Source organism: Monodelphis domestica, chromosome 1 (genome assembly GCF_027887165.1).
Source record: "Monodelphis domestica isolate mMonDom1 chromosome 1, mMonDom1.pri, whole genome shotgun sequence".
Classification (NCBI taxonomy): Eukaryota; Metazoa; Chordata; class Mammalia; order Didelphimorphia; family Didelphidae; genus Monodelphis; species Monodelphis domestica.
The window spans coordinates 613,679,315-613,706,993 of NC_077227.1; the positions used below are offsets into that span (position 1 = coordinate 613,679,315).

The following is a 27,679-nucleotide window of genomic DNA, read 5'->3' on the forward strand; positions in this document are numbered from 1 at the left end:
AAAGGTCAGATCATGAAGGCAAAATAGTGAAGGGTCCCAATATAACAACCAGATAAAGGCACTGGATATGTAGCCTGGAGAAGAGAAGACCTAAAAAGAGCATAACTCTAGAGCTAACTTTTTCAAAGCACTTACTATGTGCCAGGTGCTTCACTATTATGATCTCAAATGAGAAAACTTGAGTACCAATGTAGCTCAGTTGACTAGCCCAAAGTTACATAGGTAGTAAAAGGTAGAGGCAGGATTAGGCCCAAAGGCAGTGTTTCTTTCTACTTTGTCCTACTGCCTCCTATTTGTAGGGCAAGATTTCCCAGCACTACAATAAAAATATTTATGTGTTTGAAAGCTGAGTATGTTATGATGGACACAGCAAGGGATGAACACCTCTGGAAAAACTGAAGGGGAAAGGTCATAAATATCAGGAAAGAAATCTTTGGAAGAAGAACTTTTCTTCAGTTACAGCTATAGGTCACCCATGTTGGTTGTCATGTATCTGACACACTAAATTTGGAAGGACAATGACTTGTTCTACTTGGTTCCAAAGGGCAGAATTAGGAGCAGTGGGTGGAGTTGTAAATTGATCCAATCATTCTGGAGGGCAATTTGGTATTACGCCCAAAAGGTGCTAAAAGACTGTCTGCCCTTTGATCCAGCCATAGCACTGCTGGGTTTATACCCCAAAGAGATAATAAGGAAAAAGACTTGTACAAGTATATTCATAGCTGCACTCTCTGTGGTGGCAAAAAATTGGAAAATGAGGGGATGTCCTTCAACTGGGAAATGGCTGAACAAATTGTTGGTGATGGAATACTATTGTGCTAAAAGGAATAATAAACTGGAGGAATTCCACATGAACTGTAATGACCTCCAGGAATTGATGCATAGTGAGAGGAGCAGAACCAGGAGAACATTATATACAGAGACTGATACACTGTGCTACGATCTAATGTAATAGACTTCTCCATTATTGGCAATGCAGTGGATCCCGAACAACTCAGAGGGATCTATGAGAAAGAACACTATCCACATGCAGAGGAAAAACTGTGGGAGTAGAAACACAGAAGAAAAACAACTGCTTGATTACATGGGTCAATGGGGATATGACTGGGGATGTAGACTCTAAATGATCATCCTCGTGCAAATACCAACAACATGGAAATAGGTTCTGATCCCTTGATCACATGTAAAATCCAGTTGAATGGTGTGTTGGCTACAGGAAGGGCTGGCCAGATATGGCCATGAGAAAGTAGAATGGGCTGTTAAGGGCAATTGTGAGTTCCCTCCAAGAGATTTCTACTCCACTGGGAGACAACCATGTATGTTTCACATAAAAATTGGTCCACAAGGCTTCTGAGGCCCATTCCAACACAATTCTGGGATTTTTAAATTTCTTAAGAGCTCTGTCCTGCTGCTACAATATGCTCTTGTAGTTTTATTGCTAGGATTATTTTTTGCTTAAATTCTTTATGTTATTTATCCATTTTGGGATATCTCAAGATATCTTTGGCTTTTTCTTCTTCTTTGCATACTTTATCTCTTTCCATTCCTCTTAAGTACTTTTTTTTGGCTATCTGTACTTTTCTAAAATGCCTAATTTTCTGTTTTGGTAAATTCTTTTATGTTTTTTTACTTAATTTTTTCCTTCTATTTCATTCAGCTATCAAAGTGGTTTTCCTAGAAAGAAGGTCTGACCATATCACCTTCTACTCAATAAACTCCAGTGCCTATCATTTCCAGGGCCAAATTTTTTTAAATCTTCCTTTTGGTATTCCAAGCATTTTATAGCCTGCCTCCCTTTTCCCATATTCTTACCCCATACAGTCTTTGATCCAATGAGACTGGCTTCCTTGTTATTTCTGAAATAAGACAGTTCATCTCCCAACTCAAAGCATTTCTCCATGTCTAGAATTCTCTTCTACCTAATCTCTACTCCCTTGTTTCTATCAAATTTCTCAGTTAAAATCCCACGTTCTAAAGAAAGTTTTCCTGATCCCTCTTTGTAGCCCCCAATATTGAGAGTGGACACCAGTAACATCGAAGCCATGATCTGGCCAGAATCGCTCCTCACATGAGGTCCCCAAAACCCCTCTTTCCAATCCCCCCTCTGCTGTACATGGTAATAATTGGTTGTTCTTAAACCCAGGGAAGCAAATATTTCCATGAGAATCTGGGCAAAATGGTTACATATTTACCTATGATTTATTATTCTATAGAAAACTCTGTCTAAGCTTCAGTGAGGTAAACTAAGTCATAGTACTAAGATTGTAAATCATTACTAAATGTAAAAAAAGAAAAAAGCTTACTTAAGCCCTTAGCCTATATCATTTTCTCTCTAAAATTCTAGCTGTGATCAATAAACTTCACCTCTGATTGCTACCAGCTTCAGTGGTCCTCCTGATGCGTGTCATCCTTCTCACCACATCTCATTTTCCTCATCCCTTTGGGACCCCCAAATATTTGTCAGGAACCCTTAGGACCCCCAACAGCCCTTAATTCTAGTGACTTTTCTGTTTTCTGCTTCTACCTCATCCTGTATATATACTGTTTGTATATAATTGCTTACTGTCACCCTGGGGGCAGGGACCATTTATTTATTTTATTTATATATATATATATATATACACACACACACACACATATATATATATATATATATAATATTTTTTCATTATTTCTTTATATCTCCAGAGCTTAACACAATGCTTTGCACATAATAGTCACTTAATAATTATTTACTGACCAACTGGCTGTTTTTAGAGGAATGTGAAGAGCCTGATTCCCTTGTTATTTTTCACTCTGATATTCTGACTAGGAGTCACAATAGAGAATTTAGGTTCACTGACTGCAGGAATCTCAATAAGAACATTGATACATAAACACCTACTGAATTTTCTAGTGCCAATAAAGACAATGAACTCAACAAGTAAAAAGTACTATATTTTTTTAAAAGCAACTATTCATGAAAACCAACCTCTCTAAAATGTAGGAGAAAGCAAGTGATCTCTCAGGTAAATAACTTTAATCACATAAATATATAGTTCTTTTTACAAGGTAGGGTATGAATTATCAAAATTAATCATTTTTTTAAATTGTAAAATCACCTGGAAATATCAAAAATAAGACATTTAAAATTTTAATTTCTAAGGACTATCAAAAACATAACCAAGGGGGAAGCTACATGGCTCAGAAGATTGAGAGCCAGGACCAGAGACAGGAGATCCTGGGTTCAAATCTAGCCTCAGATACTTCCTAGCTGTGTGATCCTCGGCAAGTCACTTAATCCCCATTGCCTAGCCCTTACCACTCTTCTATCTTAGAATCTATACACAGTATTGATTCTAAGACAGAAGGTCAGGGTTTTTAAAAAAGAGGATTATTTGAGAAAGAAAAGAAGAGCTGTCTTCTTTATATGACAGAAATGCTCTACTTTAGTAAGACAGTAATAGAAAGGGGTAATTCTACAACAAACTGATAAAGATACAAATTCTACTGTGACCCAATGATTTCCCCCAATATTTTAAATGGCTAAAAGACTGTATGAAAGAGTGAAGTTAAACAGATGGCAAACAATATAAATAAAAGCTCTAACTGCAACAAGAAGAATAACTGTATCATAGTTAAGAAATAATCAGAGGGGGCAGCTGGGTAGCTCAGTGGATTGAGGGCCAGGCCCCTAAAGACAGGAGGTCCTAGGTTCAAATGTGGCCTTGGACACTTCCCAGCTGTGTGACCCTGGGCAAGTCACTTAACCCCATTGCCTAGCCCTTCTGCCTTGGAACCAATACACAGCATTGATTCCAAGGCAGAAGGGAGGGAGGGAGGGAGGGAGGGAGGGAGGGAGGGAGGGAGGGAGGAAAGAAAGAAAGAAAGAAAGAAAGAAAGAAAGAAAGAAAGAAAGAAAGAAAGAAAGAAAGAAAGAAAGAAAGAAAGAAAGAAAGAAAGAAAGAAAGAAAGAAAGAAAGAAAGAAAGAAAGAAAGAAAGAAAGAAAGAAAGAAAGAAAGAAAGGAAGGAAGGAAGGAAGAAAGGAAGAAAGGAAGAAAGGAAGAAAGGAAGAAAGGAAGAAAGGAAGAAAGGAAGAAAGGAAGAAAGGAAGAAAGGAAGAAAGGAAGAAAGGAAGAAAGGAAGAAAGGAAGAAAGGAAGAAAGGAAGAAAGGAAGAAAGGAAGAAAGGAAGAAAGGAAGAAAGGAAGAAAGGAAGAAAGGAAGAAAGGAAGAAAGGAAGAAAGGAAGAAAGGAAGAAAGGAAGAAAGGAAGAAAGGAAGAAAGGAAGAAAGGAAGAAAGGAAGAAAGGAAGAAAGGAAGAAAGGAAGAAAGGAAGAAAGGAAGAAAGGAAGAAAGGAAGAAAGGAAGAAAGGAAGAAAGGAAGAAAGGAAGAAAAGAAAAGAAAAGAAAAGAAAAGAAAAGAAAAGAAAGAAAGAAAGAAAGAAAGAAAGAAAGAAAGAAAGAAAGAAAGAAAGAAAGAAAGAAAGAGAAAGAAACTGAAATTGCCAGGGAGAAAAAAAGGTATTATTTCTAAGATGTTGGTTTTTTTGGACTTCAGACATTTTATTGTTTGTTATATAGTTTATTGAAGTGGTAAGTAAATCTAAATCATCTTCCACCAAAATTTCTATAATTCCCATGGTGACCTTTCAATCATATATTTCCCTTCTTATTCTTTAGGTACAACATACCTTTAATGAGCTCTGGTTTATAAGCCTTTCTAAGTTGCTCAAGGAAATTCTTGTAGAAAGTCTCCGCTTGCTCCGTAGGCATGGCCATATGATAGTCTGGCTTGTTCCCTTTCAGAATACATTGAAGAGTAAACTGGCTAACACACAACACTTCATATTGTTTGTCCATCACACTTTTTGACCAGTGTTTTCCACTCTCATCTTCAAATACCCTCAGGTTTAAAATCTTTCGAACCCTGTAAAGAAAAACAGCAGTGAAAGCTAACTATAGAACTATAAGCAACTCCCCTCTCAAAACACACCTGTATACTACTAGGTTTTCACATCTGTAAAACAAGGAACCTGGATTAAATGATCTCTAAACCCCTTGATGGACTAGCAATATGTTCCTATGAAATAATTTGTGAATTGGTATAGAATGCAAGTGAGAAAAATCAAATGTGTACATTCACCAATTGAGATCACTAAGGATATAATTATCTTCTTTGGGTGGAAGAAACTGCCACAAATATACAATCATATATTGAAGCAATAAATTTGTTCTTTATAAAATAAAAATAAAACCTTCCCCAAAATCAATACTAGCATGCATACCACAGCCAACAATAACTAAGCCTCCCCTATCCTGGTCCCTACCTAGTTTATCTAATTTATGTTACAGCATCACTTTCTCACCTCCAATCTAGTTTGCTAATGTCTTTTAAGAAGCATCTAGTGAGCAAAAATCATTCCAACCCTATTCCTCCCAGAAAATGATTTCCAAAGAAGCAAGTGGGAAAAACAGGTGGTAAAACTATGTGGCATACTGAGAAGAACACTGGAACTGGGAACCAGAGATTAGGGTTCTGATGTATCTTCTACATAGATATAAGTAAATTGTAAGAACACAGGCAAGTCATACAAGCTACTCTGGTTTTTTTCTTTATTTATACACAATTTCTTCATCTTCAACAATAAAATAAAGAAGTTATGGTAGAGAGAGGTCTTTACTGGAGTACAAAATGTTACATATACCATTTGTCTAATTTTACAAAGTTAACAATTTCCTTTATTACAAAGGAAGTTGGTAAAGGGATTTAGATTTTAGATTTAGAATTTACCATGGATTTAGAAATTACCTAGGATTTAGAAATTATCATGATGTAAAAACAAAAGGCATCAATACTATGTTAATTTAAATTTAAATAAGATTAAATAAGGGTTGCTTTGGTGTGATCTTTTCTCTTTTACTTGTCACTTTAAGTAACAGGGTACAGAAGCTCTCCTGACCATTATGTGCTAACCCATTACTAAGTATACTGTAGCTATACAGTATGAAAGGGAATTCTTTGTTCTCTTTGCCTAGTTGGAGTTGACACTGGTTAACATTAAATTAAGTACCCCTTCTTAGTACCTCACTAGACTGAAGACAGGATTAACTCTCCCTTGTTTGCCTTTTAATCAACAAAAGATTGAACACCTACTTAGTGCTAGGTAAAAAGCCAGCAAGATACATGGAGAGCTCTACCTTTTTTTTAAACTCAATCAGTCAAACTTGTGAATTCTTTTAAGAGTTCACACAAGGGTTCACACCCTCAGAAACTGTTCAATCAGTAAACTGTGAACCTTTTTGATGAGAAATTGACCTCCAGAAGGTGAGAAGTCAATCCCACAGACACTGCCCCCCACCCCCGGGCAATGCTAGGCAATTTGGAAACTGTGATTGGTCCCTGTGAAGAGGGGTGGAGACAAGAAGTCACCATAAAAGCAAGCCTAGACTCTCTCAGAGCAGATTGTCTTTGAGAAGACAGTATGAAGAAATTGTCTTCTGGAGATAGTCTTCTAACTGGGGACAGTCTTCTAGGGAGCTTTGCTGGAGCCTGCAGCTTGGATTATGGGTTTGGAGCATGGCTTCAACTTGGACTCTAAGAAACTAGCTTCCATCTTGGAGGAGGCCACGTGGTTACTCACCACCAGCCTTCCTGGTTGAGAGCTAATTAATCTCTGCCTGGATTAAGCAGACCCTAGGCAAGACATTTAAATTGATAGGATAGATAATTTCTCTATTCCCCTCACATTTCTCTTCTTTATTGTTTCCTCTCTATTTATAAATATTTCTAAATAAATTTCTGACTCAATATATAATAAATATTGGTAACCACACAATTTCATAAAATTATTATCCAACCATTCATTTTCACCTTTACAACAGCAAGTTTAAATCAAAACTTGAACTTCTGTACAGAAATTCAGGTCAACTTAAATTGAGATGGTTTGCATTTCACAATAAAGTATATTTCTTATTATTGCTATTTTTTCATAAATCTAACCAACCTTTTTACAAGGTTAAAGAGATACAGTATATACTCTGTACAGTTTTATACCTATTTTTACAACTGGATGAAAAAAAGTAGTCTGTGGACCACTATTTTACAAGTCTCACAATTGTGTCAACAACCTCAAAGAGTCCAGGTTAAGGAAATCTTTACAAGTATATAACATTCCCTTCTAATTCAAAAGCCATTTTGTATTTTTATTTCAATAAGAAAGAATTATTTTCATATAGAGACCAAATATGTTGCAGGGTCATTTGAGAAGTGTTAGAAAGGCCATTTTACCCAAAAGTATCCCTCTCAAGGGCCTAAAGCACAATTTTGAAATTTCATCATCAGAGATTAACTCCTTTTGGCAAAGGTTTTGAGTCTGTTAAAATACTCCTAAAGGGTGAATGCAATAAACCATTACCTTTCAAAAATACCTTAATAGGGAATAGTTCTAAGAAATTTCTTTCTAACTTAGTATCATAGAGGCAATGCAAAACAAAACAAAATCTTTAATAAGAGACAGTTGGAGAAAAAGATCTAAAGTATAGGCCACAGCTGGCAGGTCTTTTGTACAATGCTTCCAACAAAAGTTGCAGACAGCTAAGGAACAAATATAAGGGTGTTGGAAATTTGAAGTAATGTATGAAGGTCCATAAAAAGGAGTCTTTTGAGTGCCAAAACAAAAGACATCTTACTTGCTTCACAAGTTTGCATTTAAACATTACTGTTAAGGAGTCCCTACCTTTCAGTGTTTCAAATTGCTTTGCATGAAAGGGAAACCCAGTCGATTTCTCTACTCTATTTCTATATACAACCTGTGTTAAATCATCAACAAGATTTTCTCCTACCTTTTCTTATTAATAGGTCTCCTATTTGTGCTATCTCATCATTAGTCCCTGTATTTAATATAATTTTTATATAACTAATCCTTAATTTTTAAAATCTAGCTCAAAGGTTAAAAATAAATTGGCAATCCTAATTAACCTACACAAACTTACATTTTAAATAATACAATACAATTCCAAAGGATCTGTGATTTCAAGGATATGAATATTACGTCCAAAGAAACAAGCAAGGATGTAAGCACGTATCTTGCCCCAATTATTAGGAATAAGAACACAAAAACTAAACAGTCCCTGGTCTAAAAGAGCTCATATTCAACTAAGAGATACACAAATAACTATACAGAGAATATGTACAAAATAAATACAACTCTGAAAGGGAACATCCTAGGAAATGCGGAAAAAATAAGGAAAAGCTGTTCACATAGAAAAAGATGTGATAAGTTGAGACTTGAAGGATCCAATAAGCAGAGATGAGGAAGAAGTACATCCTAGATGCAGAGGAAAAGGGAAATGGAGAGTCATATGTGAGAACAACCAAACAACACAGATGTCAACTCACCAATGTCTGCCTATTCTGTGAGATTATCATCTATATTCTCCCATAAATTCATATGTATACCACCTACAATGCTAGGGGCATTCTTCACATTTTCTTTGCATTACAGAGGATAAATGCAAAATGCCCATTGGTTGTCCCTTGCTATATAAGACTATCATTTTTTTCCAAATGTGTTTTTCAAGTGTTTGCCCTAGATATAGGACACTCTATAGGTTGTCCATCCAAACTGTATGATGAAGTCTAAATAGCTGGCATTCTTCATCCACTTGGTTTTTCCAGTGTAGATGACTGAGTCAAATTCTTATCAATGATTTTGGATTTCACATAGGTGATTCTGCTCTGATGACATCCTTTACATAATTTCAGTAAAATTCCTCATTTGTAATGTGATGTAGCTTATTTATATACTATTCCAGTACTACTTGGGTGTTTTTCAATATTAATTTTCCTCAACTATATTTTTACATCACTCACAGCTATACAACCACACTGGAAGAATATTTGTATTCATACGATAGATGAGTTTTAGGAAATACAGCTTCCTCCTTTCACTGGAGAAGGGCAGGTCATTGAGTAGCCCAAAAAAATTCATTTTATTGATTGGTTTTGCTTAATTGTATATCTATTACAAGTAAAGATTCACTGTGGGAAAGATAAATATATCTAAAAATTATTGTAATATAAAAACAAAAGATATGAATAATAAAAAATTTAAAATATGGGTCTTTCAGGATGGCATTTGGGATAATTTTTAAAACTAAGAAATTTCTGAATAGCACTCTAACTTATTCTCCTCCTCAAATCCCAATGTGCCATCAACAAAACTTGCCATTTACAGTAGCTTCTCAGTTTTCCCTTTTTGTACCAAAGAGGCATATTAATAATGTTTCATCAGTTTTCCTTTCTCCCCAAGGACCCTAGGGTGGTGGGTGGTAATTAGTAGAGAATGAATAAATACTCTGTGTCCAACTCTATACTTTGAGATCTCTGAACACTGTAATTGAATGAAGTGGGGCAAAGAAGAGAAAGAGAAAGGTTAAAATACTGATCTATCTCTCTGGTCAATTTGGCAGATTTATTGAAAAATTTTACAGAGAAATAGAGCTTGAATTTCACGGCCTTTTGCTGAGTTTCAAAAAGGTTTTTTTTTTTTTCTAGAGCCTACATACCCATTCTTTTATCTTTTATACAGGAAGTCATGAACTTAAAAGAGGTTATATGACAAAACAAAGAATAAAGTTAAGTTTGTTCATAGCCTCAATTTTTTTCATTTAATTCCTAACTCTTCTGAGTCAGTCTCCATTATATTAAGTGTACCAAAGGTACAACAAGGAGTTTAAAATTAATTCAGGACTTTTTGTTTGATACTTCAGATATTAGGATATCTTAGTAGAATAGGTCCTAAGACATATATCCAGAACTATGTAATTAGAATCCAAATATGGTAGTTTCAATGTCACTGAGGATGAAAATAATATCTTAAAAATCTTTAAAATAATTCAAAGGATACAGTGTCAGGCCTGGAATCAGGAGGTCTTGGGTTCAAAACGCATGTATTTCCTAGTTGTATGACCCTGGGAAAACAACTTAACATTAATTGCCTAACCCTTACCATTCTTCTGCCCCTGAACCAATATTCAGTTTTGATTCGAAGACAGACAGTAAGAATTTTTTTAAGCAACAACTCAAAGGTTCCACACCTCAGATTCAGCTGATTATAAAAGATGATCAAAAAAAGATAATGACAGTATCTAAAAGGACTATAGGAGAATGAGCATTCTAACCTACCCTTGGAAAAGCTCCAACTATTCTGGAAAGTAATTTGGAGCTATGCTTTAAAAAAACACTAAAGTAGGATTCAGCAATACCATGACTAAGCATCTGTCCAAAAGAGATCAAAGAAAGAGACAAGGGACTCGTGTACAAAAATATTTCTAGCATTCTTTTTTGTTGTAGCAAAGAAATGAAAACAAAGATAGTGCTCATCAACTGACTAAACAAATTATGGAATATAGATTGAAAGAATAGTATGATGAAAGAAGAAAAATGAAAGGGATGAATTCAGAAAAACTTGGGGAAAACTTCTAAGAATTTATTCAGAATGAAATAAGCAGAACGAAGACAACAATTTATATGATGACCACAACAAAGCAAAGAAAAACAACTATGAAAAACTTTAACTATGATCAAGGTGACAAACACAACCCCAAAAGACTGATGATGACTCATGCTACTCACTCTTGACAAAATGGAGATGAACTAGAGGAGAAGAATAAGACATACTTTAACACAGAGCCAATGGATGGATTTTTTTTTCTTGACTATACTTATTTGTTACAGGGAAGAACTTGGGAAAGAGAGTTACAAGGGGCATGCCAGTAATAACAAAACTAAAAGAAGAAAACAAAAGCATCAATGAAATTTTTTTTTAATGCACAGAAGAAAGCAGGAGTTAGGTCAGAAGGAGAAAAAGACAAGCAAGGCAGTGATGAAATCACCAAGCTAAATGTAGTATGAAAGCAAGTTGAATATAACCAAGATTCCCAGTGGATATACTATCCACTTTTTCTGTTCTTCCAATAAGAAAACATTAGTCTCTGTTAATATCTATCAAGTTTATAAAAGTAAAAAAAAAAATTCTTACAAATTCATTTTCCATTTTTAATGTTTGTTGTCATCCTACTTTCACTCTTTAAGTGTCCTTGGAATTGCTAAGATGGGACCCCTAAGTTATTTTCTTTAAACTGGTCTAAACTAGGTTTCAAGTCAAAATAATATTTTGAATCCAGGTCTTACAAAATGTTCTTCAAAAATGGCAGCAGTAAGAATAATCTCAATCTTCTTTTCCACATTCCTTAAACATTTCATAAATACATCTTCGCTTATTTCACCAACCTAGGTATTAATAAAAGGAATGACAAAGGGCATATTTTCATTTTTAAGTTCCCTTTTAAAAAACACAACTTAAGTTTCTGAAACTAGGGGACAGGCCATTCATACAGTAAAATCAAGGGATAATAAATGAACAACAAAACATACACTGGTACCCACTAACTGAAAAAGAGCCTAGAAAATGAGCCTCCAACACATTAGAGATACTCTGTAAAAAGATGTATGAAAGAATATGGAAAAAATCACACAGGATGAGGAGGCATGGATAAGCTGTCATCTTCACTGGCAAACAAAATATTCACATAAATGAGATCATATAGCCAGAGAAAGATAAAAATAATTCCTTGGTATATTGTTAGGACTATCTGAACTTCACCCATTTAACTAAATCTAATCTCTCTATAATTTGGAAGATATATATTAGTGAGTTACCTTAAGCTCAAAGAATTGAAGAGATTCAATTATGGATATATAGGTAATCAGTGCAAAAGGGGAATGAGAACCAAACTCACCTGACTTCAAATTCAGCTCATTCTTTTACTATACCTCATTGCTTCTAGAACTTACTACCACCAAATAATTTTCGCCTTAATTCTATGTAAATTAGATTTAGATGGAACTTACTCCCAAACTACAGAAAAAAAAAAAATACGGGGGCAGCTGGGTGGTTCAGTGAGTTGAGTCAGGCCCAGAATTCAAATCTGGCCTCAGACACAATGTCTATCTCAGTCCCTTATCCTTGAAGATCTTAAGAACTAAATACTCTTGAAATTATTTTTACAAAGTATTTTTAAAATTAAAATTTAGCAATCATCTTGGAAAAATTTAAGTCAATTCTCGAAGATAAAAACATAAATGCACCAAAAATATCTCAAAAAACCTACCTCCTAAAGTATAAAAGGTATAACTTAATTTTAAAATTAAAATGAATTTAAATATTTTTATTATTTTCAAAGTCCTAGATTCCCAATTTAAACTAATAGATGTAGTCTAAATAGAGAAAGGGTTAGCTTTGGATAAGAGAATATTACAAAGTTTCCTGGAAAGGGTGAAATCAAAGAGGACCGAGTTATGAGCAGGGATGCTACCCTTTGCTATTGACTTACTGTGGAAGTTACTGTGTAATCCAAATTATATCAATTTCCTTAGCTGTAAAATGGGTTAGTTATATAATACAGAGACAATAATTGATTGCGACTCACTTTATTAACACAAAGCTATGGAAGCTCTGTGTATAGTTATAATGATTATCTTTCAGATAGCATTAATTTAAATTGAGTCCATATCTTACATGTGTTCCAATTCTTTCTGTGTATCTTCCATAGAAATACCCAGCAACACACAAATGCCCCGTCCAATGGAACTTATCTGCTCCTCTCCAACTAAGAGGGAAAAAAAAAAGCAAAAGATAAATCACAGTGAAATTAGGAAACAACTATTAAATTTTATGGCTGCAAGCAACAATTATAACAATGTTTAAAAAGACTTCCTATTTTCCATAGTTCCTAGGCCACTATGGGTATATAATACAAAATAGTAAGAGTTAAAGAAATAATTGAAATTTACTTTTCATTCCTACTTCGTATTTGGAGAAACTGCTAAATTGTTTGGACAGAATGCTAAATTACAAATCAGGGCATAAGATAAATCAACTAAAAAAGTTTCTTAAGTTGTATTTTTCTACTTCAAAATTGATAAGAACTATACCCTAGGAACATCATTGGATTTAAATAAAAGCAAATTATAATTTTGTTCTCTTCAGAAAAAAGTTAGCATTTACCAGAAGTTCTGATAGCACAGCCTAAATGAAACTCTCATACAGGACAAACAACTCCAGTTTTTTAGGATAGAGAGCTTCAAGTTTCTTCATCAACCTATTTTCACCCCTCCAAATAGGCTCCACCTTGTTAATGTCCCTTTTAAAATGTGGCTTCCACTATATCCCAAGAGGATAAATAACAAAAATGAAGGAAACATAAATGTTTATAATTACACATTACATAAAGATAAGAATTTTTCCAAATGTACACACTCACATATATGGAGAAAAGAAAGAGGAGGGAAGAAAATAGTACCTATTATAACCCAGATACTGTGCTAAGAACAAATGTTTTTCTGACGACAACTCTGAGGTTTTTATCTCCATTTTACAAGAGAGGAAACTGAGGCAAACAAGAAGTTATATGACTTTCCCAGGGTCACTTACCTAACGTCTGAGCCTGAATTTTAACTCAGAACTTTTTGACCCCAGGGATCAGTGTTCTAACCACAGGATTGTGTAGCTGCCTCTGTGAGTGTGTATGCATATATGAGTGTTTCTGTGTGTATCTAGGTACAAGAATACATTTTATACATAAAAATGCATCTGTGTTTATACATATATCTATATAAATAAATTTCTAAAAAGTCATAGCAGTATCACTTGGAAAATAATAGATACAGAAACAACATGGGTATTCATTCTTCAAATAGGAAATGACTGAACTAAGCATTTCATTTGAATAAAATCAAACATTATTGAACTGTAAGGAATGACAATATAAGAACTCAAGAGAACTAAAGCATAAGCAAGAATACCAATGATTGTATTAATGTATATGTCTCAGAAAAACCCTAGTTTAAAAGAACTAAAACTAGTTAGAAAAAGTATCTCAATATAACAATTAATCAACATTATGCATATTGAGTGCCTAGTATGAACATAGTACTGTAGATCATATTAACACCTATGACAGTCAATATCTTCAAAGAGTTTTAACACAAAATATCCTTGAAACAAGAGTATTTTTTTTTATTAAAACTTAGAAATCTTCTTGGAAAAATTCAAGTCTATCCTTGGGACGAATAAATGTACAAGAGCACAAAAAATACCTCACAAAACCACCTAATTCCTAAAAGTGTTTGAGAAACTGTGTGGTGAGAGAAAAATTAATTTGTTCTTCTCAGGGTGAGATTCCATTATAGACCCCATTAGAGAAGGAAAACCTGCTTAGAGTTTAAAAAGGACATTCTGTTACTGCCATAGGCCCAGTGAGCTGAGAGATCTCTTATCTCAAAGAAAACAATTAAGCTGGCCTACCTCCCTATCCCCATGCCCTGCCTTTAAGAATCACTCCTGAGGACATAGCCACCTCTCCATAAATCCCCCAAGCCTGGTGGAACTTGTGATAAGGTTCATGCTGGGTACCTCGTTGTTCTCTAATTGGTTAGACTTTCGCACCTAGATTGTAAGTTAGGCCCCCCAGACCATGGGGTACTGGACAACAAGAGGAGGGGGCCTTGCACCAAGTAAAATAATCAACTTTGAGTAACTTAACTAGTAGCAGCAATGCAGGGATCCAGGACAATTCCAGGGGACCCATGATCAAAAGGGCTAACCAAGACTACAGAAGGAACTGATGGAGTCTAAACACAGAATGAAGCATGCCATTCTTCACTTTATTTCCTCCATGAATTTTTCTCTAGTGTGATAAGTGTCTTCTTTCACAACATGATAAACACGAAAATGTTTTGTATAACAACACATGTATAACCTATATCATATTACCTGCCATCTTGGGGTAGGGGGAGAAGGGAGAGGGAAGGAGAGAACATGCTTTCGAAATGTAAGAAAATAACTGCCGAAAAATTGTACTGACACGTAATCTGAAAAAAAAATTTTTTAATTAAAAAAAAAAGAGTCCTAGGCCTCAAAAGTTTTCTATTCTATAGGAATACATCCTCTATACAGGTAATAATAGCTAACATTTATCTAGCACTTTAAGGTTTGTACAGGATTTTACAAACATCTCATTTGGTTCTCACAACAGTCCTAGGAGGGAAGTAAATAAATATACAAATGTACCAAAAATATCTCACAAAACCATCTACCTTTCTTTAAAGCTATGACTATGAATATCTCCTTATAAAATTCCAATGACTCCCTACTATCTCTTGGTTCAAATATAAAAAATTCCTTTAGTTGATAAAGCCAGTCACACAGAGCCTTCCTCTTAGTAAATATATCTGCCCCATGCAGACTATAGTCCAGGCAAACTGACCTACTAAAGTGCTAGATCAATGTTAGCTACTATTCTCTGTATAGAGGATATATCCCCATAGAATGAAGGCTCTTGAGGCCTGATTCTTGTTTTTTCTTTATAGCCCTTCCACCTAGCCAGGACCTTGTAGCAGGCAATACTCTCCTCCCAATCCCTCAGGTTCACAACCTAGGTGTCATCTACAACTCCTCACTCTTAGGAGATGTGAAAAAGAATTTAAACTCTCTGTCTATTTTAAGTTTATCAATCAAGAACTTGGAATCCCTTGCCTTTCACACTTAGTCATTAACAGTTAGTAAGAACCTTTTACTAGAAAAGGAAGTACATACCCTAAAAGAGCACAAGCACTGCACACACACACCCCCCACACCACATCACACCACACCCCCTGGCAGGGCTAGGCAAATTGAGAGATTGTGAGGGATCCCTGAGATAAGATGAGGAGAGCTGATTGGTGGAGAAAACTATGTATAAGTGGGAGCCTCTGGGACCCTGAGGGTTCTTTTGTGGTCTTTTGGCTCCTCAGTGGATTGAGTTCCTGGCTGGCTCAGCTTCTTTTGTGGCTTCAGATTTCAGCTTACTGATTCAGACTTTGGATTCTGGTGAATATTCAGCTTTCTGTGTTGGAAACTTGGGCTGAAGAGGAGTTTAATCAGGTGAGACTCTTGCCTTCCTGGCTTGAGAGACTGGCTCAGCCTCTTCAGCATCTGTCTTTGGTTTTTGAAATGCCTGACTGGGGACACTCTCATGGGCTGATAAGATTCGAATTCATAGTCTAGAGACACTCGGACCTGGACTTAGGGTATTTTTAGCTAGGCAATATTTTCTACCTCCTTCCTACATTTCCCTCTCTTACTATCACTATTGTAAAAAATAGACTCAAATACAGGACTACAATCCCCATGAGCCTTTGCTCCACTTCCCCAGAATGCCTTGTAATCTCACCTGGGCCGAGATTGAGAAGGTATTTAAGTTGATTCAAAGGCTTTTGAGGGGGCTTGGCTCTTGGCTTTTTTTTTTGGACTTCCGTTTTGGAGCAGAGGCGTCTCTTCCATGATGTGAGGTTATTTTGTCTAGGCCTCTGGCCTAGGCACATGTTTCTTACTTGTATATTCTTAATCTTTAACCTTTAATAAACCTCTAAAAAATATAATACTCCTTGCAGAGAGAAACTAATTTCTACCTGCCTCAGATGCCTCAGTCTCCCCATCTCCCCTAAATTTTAATCTTTACACTATTTTGTTGTAATAAAGCTACAAAAACTACTAATAGTCTCATGACTGAAGCATTAAATTTTATAAATGGTGATCACAACTTTTTAAATTCTTATATTTGTTAAACCCATTTTATTGATTACAGAAGTATCTCTGAGGTAGGATTCATACTCAGGTCTTCCTAAGTCCAGTACCCTATCTACTAGACCAAGGTCAGGCATCTATTTTCACTCAAATAGGCAGTTCTTCTAGGCAGTGAATCTTAACTAATTAAGGGATACATATGATCATAAAACAGCTCGGTTTTAAGATACAAAATTTAAAAGCTTCTGGACAAATAATATTAATGTAGCTAGAATTTTTTAAAACTGTTAATGGGAGCAAAACTTCCTAGCAAATATCACCAAATTATTAATTAACAATTATGCAAACAAAAATGCTTCAGTCACTAAAAGTAATGGAAACACAAATCAAAATAATTATGAATTTACTTCACAGTCATCCTATTAACTATAAAAAGGAATTGTTTATTCCTTTTCTATAATTTAATGGAGGACCTGGAGGTCCTCTTACCATAGAGATGTGTAGGGATTAACCAGCCCACAGTGACAGGAAGTAGAAACCATAGAGACAGGAAGGAAGAACAATAGGGACAGGAAGTGAGGTAGAAGAAAATTATAAAAAGGGCTGAGAGTGGCTTGGTCATCCTGTCAGTTGCTGACAGTTAGGTCTGGCAGTCAGGGGCTGGCAGTTGCTGAGTTAGGCTGGAAGTTGCAGGAAGTTGGCTGCTGGGCGTGAGTTGGAATATAAAGGCAGGCCTAAGCTTACTGAGAGGCCTGTTGGCTTTAGCCATTAGAGGGCTGTTTCCCTTTAGGGTTTTTGGCTTTTGGTTTGGACTGTTAAGGTTTTTTCCCTTCCTTGAACTTTTTGGAAGGTAGCTGGTCTTCATTGACAGACCTGGTTGGGGTTGGATTAAACACTGGCTGGGTTGATTTTGATTGGGCTGGGTTGGGTTGGAACTTTGTGGGGTGGCTGTTATTAGCAGTAGTTTATAGGTATAGGCAGTTTTGGGTAGTAATTATAGGGTAATTAGGCAATTTCTCTATCACTTTCCTATGTTTCTTTCCTTTACTAAATTCATTTTACTATTGTAAGGAATTAAATTAAGGGTTTGACTAAAATATGTGAGAATTCTAAAATAATATAGTGGCCACTGATTTAGAATATTATAATATAGCTCAAGTCAAAATGACTTTTAATAGCTTTTATTTACAAAAGGGTGGAAAGAGTGAAAATAGAGAAATATAAAAAGAGGGTAGAGAAGATGTCTACCCTATCACACTAAATATTGAGGCTTCTTAACCCTCAACCAAAGGACCGGGAGCTCTACCCACACGGCCTCCTCCAAGAAGGGAAGGCCTCTCCAAAACTAATCTCTCTCCAGACCCCAGGAAAGGAAGGCCAGCTACTCACTCAACTATGAGGCAGTCCAAGTTTCAAGTTACCTCCAAGAGGCAGATCACCAGTCGAAGACAAGGATGACAGCCTCTAGCTGAAGAAGATCCAGACTTTTATAGTCCTTTTTGTGCCTTCCCCCCTTCACAGGGGCCAATGACAGCTTCTGAATTGCCTAGCACCACCCTGGAGGTGGGTGGGAGGCAATGTCTGTGGGATTCACACCTCTCATCCTCTGAAGGTGTCAACTCTTATCACAGGCCTCTGAAAGTGTCTGCTTTTTATTATGGGATTCACAAGTTTCTGATTGATTGGGTTAAAAGGGTGGAGTTCTCCAAGTAAGTGACTTGTAAATTTTCTTACCTGATGACTTACAAAGTGTTAAGTAGGGGTGTTTTCAATTTTGGTTGATCAATTTAAAAGTTGATGATGATAGACAAAGAAAGTCTGATTCACACTTCATGCTATATTCTCTTTTACTATCTCTATTTTAATAAAACTAAATTGTTAACTGTTAAAAGCTGCTAGAAGTTGTTCCCCTCCCCCCCTCTGGCTTAGAGGGATAATATTAATTTACAATGCTACTATAGTCTCATTAAAACTTGTTATTAAAAGCTGCTCTCTTTTTGTCAAAACCCCTATTTGTAACCCTTAAATAGCAAATATGAAAACAGTATGTTAAGAGGTGTTTGGGGAAAATGAATACACTTTTACACTGTTGATAGAACTGTGAACTGGTCAAACAATCCAGAAACAATTTAAAATTACTCCAAAAAGTCAATAAACTCTCCCACTCCTTTGATCAATCAATATGACTACCAGGTACTAGGATCAAGGTGGTCAAGGATTTATAGCAGCATTTTACAGGGAGGGGATGGGAGATGAAATCAAAGTGAAAGACCAACAACAACAAACTGTAGCATATGAATGTAATACAATAATATTTTGCCCTAAAGAAACTACAAATATTAAGAATTCAAAGAAATTTGAGGAAACTTCTGTGATCAGATGAAGAGTAAAGTACACAGAAGCAGGAGAACAAATCACATGACTAGTCTAATGTAAAGAAAAACAACATTGAAAAACATATCTTATCTTGACTCCAAAAAGACTGATAGTCAAGCACAGTCCCCTATTCTCCCTGAAAAAAAAGTAAAAGACTTCAGGTGAAGAATGAGATAAATGTGTATTGTCAGACATGGCCAAAACCTGTTGATTTGTTCTGCTTAATTTAAACCAAGCTTTGTAACACTAGGGGTTTTCAGTAGAGTATGATAGCATTAATTTTACCAAGGTTCCCTCACAATGTGGTTAATTTCCACTCCTATTCCTTTTCTCCAGGCCACATGGATTCATTTTCCTTAAAGACAAAGTGGTTACAAGTGCCTTGTTCCATCCCTATGTCAAATCTGAACTGAGGAGTGTTAAAGTCCACTCCATCATGGAATAAGAGTCACTGGGAAGTGGCATCAATTTTTTAATGAACCAATAAAACTTGTATTTTTAAGAAACAGAATTTGAGGAATGTTTTCAGTACATTAAACATATATTAGATGGTGGATATGTAGTATAAATTTGAAAAAGAATTTTGCAAAATGAGCATGCAAGGAAAGGTTGCAATTAGTATTAGAGAAAGGTATCCATCTATGGAATGATATATGATCACCAAGGTGTGAAAATCAAGGTTGGGTTATGCAAGTTAAACACACAAATTTTCAGTATTTCTCTTTTTATGAATTAAATATTCCTAATACCAAAAAATTATACTCTCTAATAAGTGAAATTACATTTTTAGTTAAAGACTTCAAAACTGCCATTGAGCAGTCACACTCAAGGGCACAATTTCCAAACTTTACCTAGGGTTTAACAAATACTTTATTTGTGCGGTCTGTAAACAGTACAAGTTAGAGAATGGCTCAAAAGCCATTGCTTTTTGATCTGAGCTATTTCAAATAGATAGAAGAAATCAATTCTGATAGTTCATACTAGATTGAAATAATTTGTTCTTATTCAAGCTGGAATGTCCTATTTCTTTTATAAACCTTAAAGGCAAATTCATTCTAGTGTTGTTTTTTCAAAACTAATGGTATTTTTAAATGATATATGAAAACAACCATGGCTGTCCTTCCTCTTTTATCACTATACTCTATCACTTGATGACCTTATCAGCTCTCAAGGGATCAATTACTATCAATCACTATGCCAATGATTCCCAAATGTTTATCCATAGTCACAATGTCTTTCCAGATCTCCAGTCCCAAATAACAAATTGACTATAAGACATTTTTCCCTGCAATGGACAGAGATTTTTGAAATAATAAAGAAATCTACACAAAATTCAAACTTTTAAATGGGGTAGAGGAGGGAAAGAATGAAAAGGAAAGCATTTTACTTATTTTTTGGAAAGTAAGTTCTAAGGAAACAGGGTGAAGAGGAAGCACTAGAGTCAATTCCACTTCATCCTGATGCAGTTGTATGTATGCTTAGGCTATGTTAGGCTTGTCTTTCCCTAATCCAAATTTCTAAATCTCACTTCAGTCTTCTCTAATTTTTCCAGTCGATTCTAGATTTACATCTTCCTAAGTCTTTGTGGGGGTGGCCACAGTCTAATTGGCACTTCAACATGTCTTTAAAAGAACTGATCTTTCCTCCTCTCCCCCAAAAACACCCCTATTACGGGGAAGGGCACTACTATGCTTCCAGGCACCCAGGTTTACAACTTCAGTATCCTTCTCAATTCCTTCCTCAACTCATATATCCAGTCAATTGGCAAATCTTGTTTTGACCCCCATATCATTTCCCTACTCTACAATCATATAGCCACCATCCTACTTCAGACCCTCATTACCTCTCACCTGGATATTTTGTGTCTCCCTATCTCAAGTCTTTCCCCACTCTTAATCCATCCACAGGGCAAAATTGATTTTCCTAAAAAAAAATGGCTGTGAACACGTTCTCCCCTCCTCCCTCTCCATAAACTTCAGTGGTTTCTATTACTTCTAGATCACATATAAAATCTTCTTGTTTGGTATTTAAATATCTTCTCAAAGTGACCCCTTCACACTTTCCCAGTGTTCTTACACTTGACTCTTTTCCACATATTATATTTCAGTCATACTGGCCTACTTACTATTCTGGCATACAAGGGATGGCATTTGTGCCCTGGCTGACCCCAATACCTGATTCACTTCTCTCTGTGGGAAATCCTGATTTCCTTCAAGACTCAATTTAACCATCACCTTCTAAACGAATGCTGTCATCCCTCCTTCCCAACATTACCACATATTGTCTATGTTGTCTCTTCCCCCTATATTCTCTCTACCTTCCCTCTTAATGTAAACTGCTTCAGAGCTGGAACGTTTTATGCTTTTGTTCTTCTAATCCCTTGAGTGATTGATTCCTAACTCCTGTTTTCTGTGATCTTCACTTTAGTAATTTGTGAAATAGGCAGTATTGAGGAAAGAGCTGGGCTTACTCTTGCCATAAAGAAAAGGAGGCAAGGGAAAATTTCCTGTGGGAAAGGCTGAATGACCACTCCAGGGAGGATGTAAAAGGATCTGGAGGGGGTGGTATAAATTGGGCTAGATAGCTTCTGGGATCCCTTTTCTAACCCTGAGATGTTATCATTCTGTGGGGAAAAAAACGTCCCAGACTGTCAGGCCCATGGAGTGAGAAGCTAACCTTGTGAGATACAGAAGCCAACCAGAATTTAAAAGCCAAATATTACAAAGCCAGATCTTGGGGGAAAGCCCCAAAGATACCAAGAGAAGTAGAAAAGCACTCCCTATCTTCAAGGAGCTCAGTCTAATGGGGTAGGGGGGCCAAGCAAACAAGTTCTTATGAGAGAACGTCTCTAGTTCAGGGTAGTCTCTAGATGAGCTGGTCTCTCTAGTAGGAATGGTTTCTCTCTAGATGGAGGGGGTTTCTCTAAAATGGAGGGATCCCTAGGTGAGGGTGGTCTCTCTAGGTGGAGGGATTCCTACAGCGAGATGGTCTCAAAGGCCAGAGGCCAGGATGAGGTAGGACTTGAACCAAGATAAGAGGGAAGTCCGGATCAGCGTCGGGACCGCCCACAGGATCAAGCCAGGTCACGCCGGACTCCACGCCAGAGGGTTGAAGCGGGTCAGTGAGTCAGCCACCAGCCCAGGCCGCCTACGGCCGGGGGTAAGCAAGGTTGGGAGGGGCCACAGTGTCATTAGGACGTGCAAAGCCCCCTCTTTGAACAAGGGGTCCGTTGGGGGAGGGGCACCGCGGCGCTGGGGGCCCCAACGCGCCCCACTTTGATGGGGCTCGGAGTCTAGGAGGGCACGGGCCCAGGGCGGCCCCGCACTGACCTGTGACGCTGGCCCGCGTGACGCGCTGGATGATGGCCTTCATGGCGGCTCTGTACCGTACGGGGAAGAGGCCGGAGCAGCGGTACCGAAGGCCTGGGGCTCACCTGCTCCCCACTCGACCACTGCGCCTCTTTCCTCCTCCTCCTCCACCCTCGCGAATCCTCCCAACCTTCCCACGCTGCGCCGGCGTCTCCGCAGCCCCTGCCGCCCCCTAGGGGCCACCCCTGGCAGCGGCAGCAGCCCGTGCGGGTCCCCAGGTGCAGGGTTCACCTGCCCCCAGAGGTCACCTAGGCTGGGGCCCCGTCACGTGACAGGCGAGACCCGGGAACCCTCGGTTCGGAGAGATCCGCAAGAAAAGGACTAGCCCAGGCGTCCCGCGTCCTACAGGTTCATTCATCAGACCCAATATTTCAGAGCGCTGTGATTTCATCTGTGAGGATGGAATGACCTACTTACAGCTTCAGTGGAGAAGATTAAGAAAGAAGGCAACGAAAGTCTTCACTTCAGGTTTATCTAAAAGTGAGATGGGAATTCTAAACCCTGCACCTATTCTACTTCATGACAAAGTCTATTTATGGATATGATATTCTGTGAATGATCCTTTAAATAAAAGAATTTAGAATTTCTGCCCCTTAGTAAATGGCCTTCAGGACCCCTGACAAAAACCAACACAGAAACAGGAACCTGCTGGCACTTTCAACAAGTAAGTTAATACTTGGATGACTCAGACTCAAAGAGGACCATCTCCTACCTTTGGAAGGCTGTCATGTGGAAGAAGGATTTTGCTTCCTCTGAGGTCTTCAAGAAGTGTTAGTGAGGTCCATTATCAGAGATGTTATAGGAGGGCATCCTTTCTTGGGTGGGTTGGAGAAGATGGTCTCTGAGGCCCCTTCCAGTTTTCAAATTCCAAAATGTGCTTCCCAAAATTTAGCTAAGCTGGTCTTTGAGACCAGCCAGAGCTTTTGTTCTACCAACATAGGTTTGTGAACCTGGGAGAATCTCTATAACAAGGAGGAAATCAGAGAGCCTTCCTGACTTTAAGAAGTACTTTAAAGGGCAGAGCCTTAAGAGGGAGAGAAGCTACACAGACCTGCCTGATCTCTACCAAATTTCCCTCCAAACAACTTTGATATAAGGCCTCAAAATGAATTCTGCAGCGATAGAACCCATAAAAGAATGGGATGAAACAATTTTTCATGTCAAGACATCTTAAAAGGTTGTCAGGAGGGTTCTGATGCACCAGTTTGGGAATGGAGCACAGAGCAGCCTGTCAAGGCAGATTCTACCTCAGAAAACCAGTTGCAGGGCTTGTGAATCAGCCACCAAGGCTTCCAGAGTTCTCAGCCACAGACAGTAATGAGATTAGACAACTGGTCAGAAAGAGATTACAAGGGGTCCTTTTAGTAGCTCTGGGTGCAGGACTCTTGCATATTCAAATCCAACTCAGTTCTAGAGCAGTGAGGAGCACTAACACATCAGCATTTGTGGCCACAGAGGAGCAGGAGATCTTGGTCACGATTGGAAAAGGATACTTGGGGTTACATACAGATGAGAGCACAGACTGGGAGAGTATCAGACACACCTCTCCATAAATTATGCCGCCTTGCAAAAATTGAAACTTATAGATACCCAGAGCTAGCTTGGAGGCAGCTGCTCAAAGAAGGTGAAACTTGAAGCATTGCCCCCTTCACCACAGGAACTGAGCCTACCTGTAAACAGTTTTTTTTCTTTTAATTAAAAGACAAAAAAAGGGCTAGAAAATGAGCAAACAGTATAAGAAACTCTATATAGAAAGTTATGGGGGTGGGGAGCACTAGGTAGGTGGCTCAGTGAATTTGAGAGCTAGGTCTTGAGTCAGGAGGGAGATCCTGGGTTAAAATATGACTTCAGATGCTTCCTAGCTTGTGACCCTCAGCAAGTTACTTGACTCCCATTGCCTAGTCCTCACCACTCTTCTACATTGGAATCAATACATAGTATTGATTCTAATATAGAAGGTAAAGGTTTGAGAGAAACAGAGTTATTCTGGTGAAAAATAAGACAAAATCACAAATTCAGAACAAGACAACTAAGTCAATAATGCTGCATCTATAGCCTCCAGGAAAAATATAAATTGGTCTTAAAACCAAAAAGAATTACTAGAGGAAGTAAAAAAATGGATTTTAAAAATCAGATATGAGATATGGAAGAAAACTTGGGAAAATAAATAAGAAAATCACTAAATCACAAAAAAAAAGTCAATAGCTTAGTAAAGAGGGTACACACACACACACACACAGAGAAAATTATACCTTAAAAAACAGAATAGGCCAATGGTAAAAGAGACACACAAATCTACTGAAAAGAACTTCTTAAAAAGCAGAATTGACCAAATGGAAAAGAGTATGCAAAAATTCAATGAAGAGAAGAGCTTTTTAAAATGCAGAATTGATTATGTGGAAAAAGATGTACAACAATTCACTGAGTAAAATAACTTTAAAAATTAGAATTCATGAAATGGAAAGAGATATAAAAGCTCACTGAAGAAAACAATTTCTTAAAAATTCAGGTGGGCAAGTAGAAGCTAAAGAAGCCATGAGACATCAAGAAACAAAGCAAACATAATGAAAAAAAATAGAAGAAAATTTGAAATATTTCATTGAAAAACAACCTACCTAGAAAATAGATCAAGGAGAGATAATTAAAGAATTATTAGACTACCTGAAAGCCATGATTTAAAAAAAAAAAAAAGTAGGGGAGCTAGGTGGCTCAGCAGATAGAGAGGGTTCAAATCTGACCTCAGACACTTCCAGGCTGTGTGACCCTAGACAAGTCACTTAACCCAAATTGCCTAGCCCTTATTGCTCTTCTATCTTGGAATTAATACTGCCATGTCTTGGGCTGCTAAGTCCACTATCAGGTCTTTATGCTTTGTCATATGCTCATAAAAGGCAATCAAGAATTTGAGATTCAAGTTCCAATTTGCTGGAGTTGTTCAACTTGAGCAAATAAATAAAGCTTGTCTTGTGCTTCTATTACAAATTGCCATTAAATTCTGGGAGTAGGGGGTAAGGAAAGGGGTTGTTACATTCTAGAAAATGGCTCAAGTAGAAAAGTTAGAGAGAGAGAGAGAGAGAGAGAGATGGTGTCAGACTTATAATCCATGGAGTGGGGTAGTTCCTATGACAAAAATCCCCCAGTCTCAGCTTAACATTTTTCCTGAGTTCCTCCAAACAAAGTATAAGGTATTTTCATGAGGATGATTGTACAAATTCATACAATTGATCAGGGACTCAAATGATCAACCCTCCTTATGCTACTTTTGTGAACTTGGGCAAGTCAGTTAAGCCTGGGGCTTCAGTTTTACCAACTGTAAAAATGGAAGAGTTAGACTAGATAACTTCAAAGATCCTCTCCAATCCTAAGTCTACGATCTATCTTTTGGGAGAGTATGGATGGGTCTAGATGACCTTGAGGTTGCTTCCAACTCTGAAATTCTGTCATGCAGTCAATCATAAAGACAAACAATTAAGTTAACCAATTCTATTAAAAGAAGCATAGTTTAGTGGTAGATTAAGCAGGTTAAATGAAATAAGGTTATTTAAAAGATGGGGACATAGTACTTTTATTCAAGAAGAGTTGATCTAATCTGAGATTGTAAATCAACAGGGAAAAGTTTGAATTAATGAAAACAGTTTCTTTCTGAGGATTCCTTAAGGAGTTCAGGTTGTCATTCTCAGTACAAGGAGAGCTACTGATTAGTCTGGGTAAGCTAATTGGAAGCAGGCTAGAAGTGACAACTGAAAGTAGATTAGTGGCAAAGGGAGCTTATGATAGTTTTATTTCCTACAGTTGCAAAATTAATGTCAACAGTATAAGCAAGGAAGTCTTTATCCTGAAAAGAAAGCAATAACATTAATCACCCAGTCCCCATTTGTCTCTTCCACCTTAGATGGCTTTACTTTACCAGAAATTGGTAAAAAGGTCACCAGAGTTTGGAGAAGAAGAATTAGAAAAAAAGGCAATGAAAAAACAATAACAACAAAAAAGAAACAAAAAAGGGCAAAAGCAAATAACAATTTGTTTTAAATTACTAGCATAATATTAAATATCCAGTGTACCCAAATGGTTAGCCCTATGAAATTCTAGGTCTCAGCCTAGTTCTGTAACCACATTTTCTTAATTGAACTACTTCTCATTTCTATTTTGCCATCTGAAAATAGGAATCTTTCATTTAATGATCTATTGGGGGAAGTTGTTAATACTCATAGGATAAAACGCGTTAAGGTTCTCATCATCTTATAGAAAGAAAAAAAAAGAATGGAAAATAAATTTATCATAGGCTTACTGTGTGTCAGGCACTATGCTAAGTTCAGGAGATACAAACATAAACAAATAAAACAATCCTTGCCCTCAAGGAACTTAAATTATAATGGGGAAAGACATAAACACCCAGGAGAATGGTGTCTGGTTATAATGTTTTGGGGCAAGAAGTGAGGAGACAATAGTGATTGAAGTAATAGAGTAATTGATTGAGATGTTAGCAAGTGCTAATATAAGGGAAGAGTGGTAAATGGCCTAGAGATGACCTGCAAGTAGTAGGGGAATCTGATAATGGGCAAGATATGGTAAAATGTACACCAATCAGAACCCAGGATTACAAGGGTAGAGTTTTCAGTTCTGGACAGAGGCAGAGGTTGGAAGCTCTGAAGCCAGGAAGTAGAAATACACCTAAATATTTCAAGGATCCATAATTTCCCTGACTTTCAACAATTTCAATTTAAATTGTGCTCTTAAACAAAAATTTCTGTAAAGCTCTTATCTCTAATGAGTGTCAAAATAAACATATCTCTCCTGAGCTTAAGTCCTGAATTACCAAATGTCCATTGGATGATTTTTTTTTATTATGAACCAAATCTAAAAAAAAAAAGGAATATTTTTATATACCCAGAAATACACTCACATAAAAAAGATTCTCTATGAAACAATCTCTATTTTATACCACTTGATTTTTAAATATAACAACACATACATGTATATGAAATACAATTACATAATGGAGATCTGGCACATGCATAGGCTCTTTAGCTTACAAATGGTAAAGGAGAGGTTCTTTGACTTTAAAGACATTCAAAAGGATCATCAACTTCAGCTACTTAATTTTGCTTCATTTGAATCAGTAGTTCTTCACTCGCATGCATGAGGTTAGAGTTCATGGAGAAAGGGGGGTACAATTATTGAGCCTTTTTTTTCCTCAAAGGTGCTTATGGGTTCTGAGAAACCAGCCTTGGACCTTGGCTTTCTTGTTTGTACTTCTTTCCTTCTAGATGAAAAGAACAGACCTTCTTATTAACCAATGGGTTCGGAACATCATGAGAACATCCT

The 27,679-nt window shown here is 37.0% G+C and overlaps 1 protein-coding gene across 2 annotated transcripts in view; it reads right to left on the bottom strand.

Moving 5' to 3' along the window:
* Positions 1-22,765, bottom strand: part of DTD1 (D-aminoacyl-tRNA deacylase 1) — a 211,019-nt gene extending 188,254 nt beyond the window's left edge. Inside the window, exons 1-3 of one of the 2 annotated variants that reach the window (XM_001374082.4) lie at positions 22,316-22,765; positions 12,564-12,654; positions 4,674-4,909 (exon numbers count right to left, since the gene is read on the bottom strand). In XM_001374082.4, the coding sequence (XP_001374119.1) occupies positions 4,674-4,909; positions 12,564-12,654; positions 22,316-22,358 (370 nt within the window). In that variant the 5' untranslated portion in view covers positions 22,359-22,765. The remainder of the gene's footprint in view (positions 1-4,673; positions 4,910-12,563; positions 12,655-22,315) is intronic. The other variant, XM_056813851.1, reaches the window with a different exon arrangement.
* Between the last annotated feature and the right edge of the window lie 4,914 nt (positions 22,766-27,679).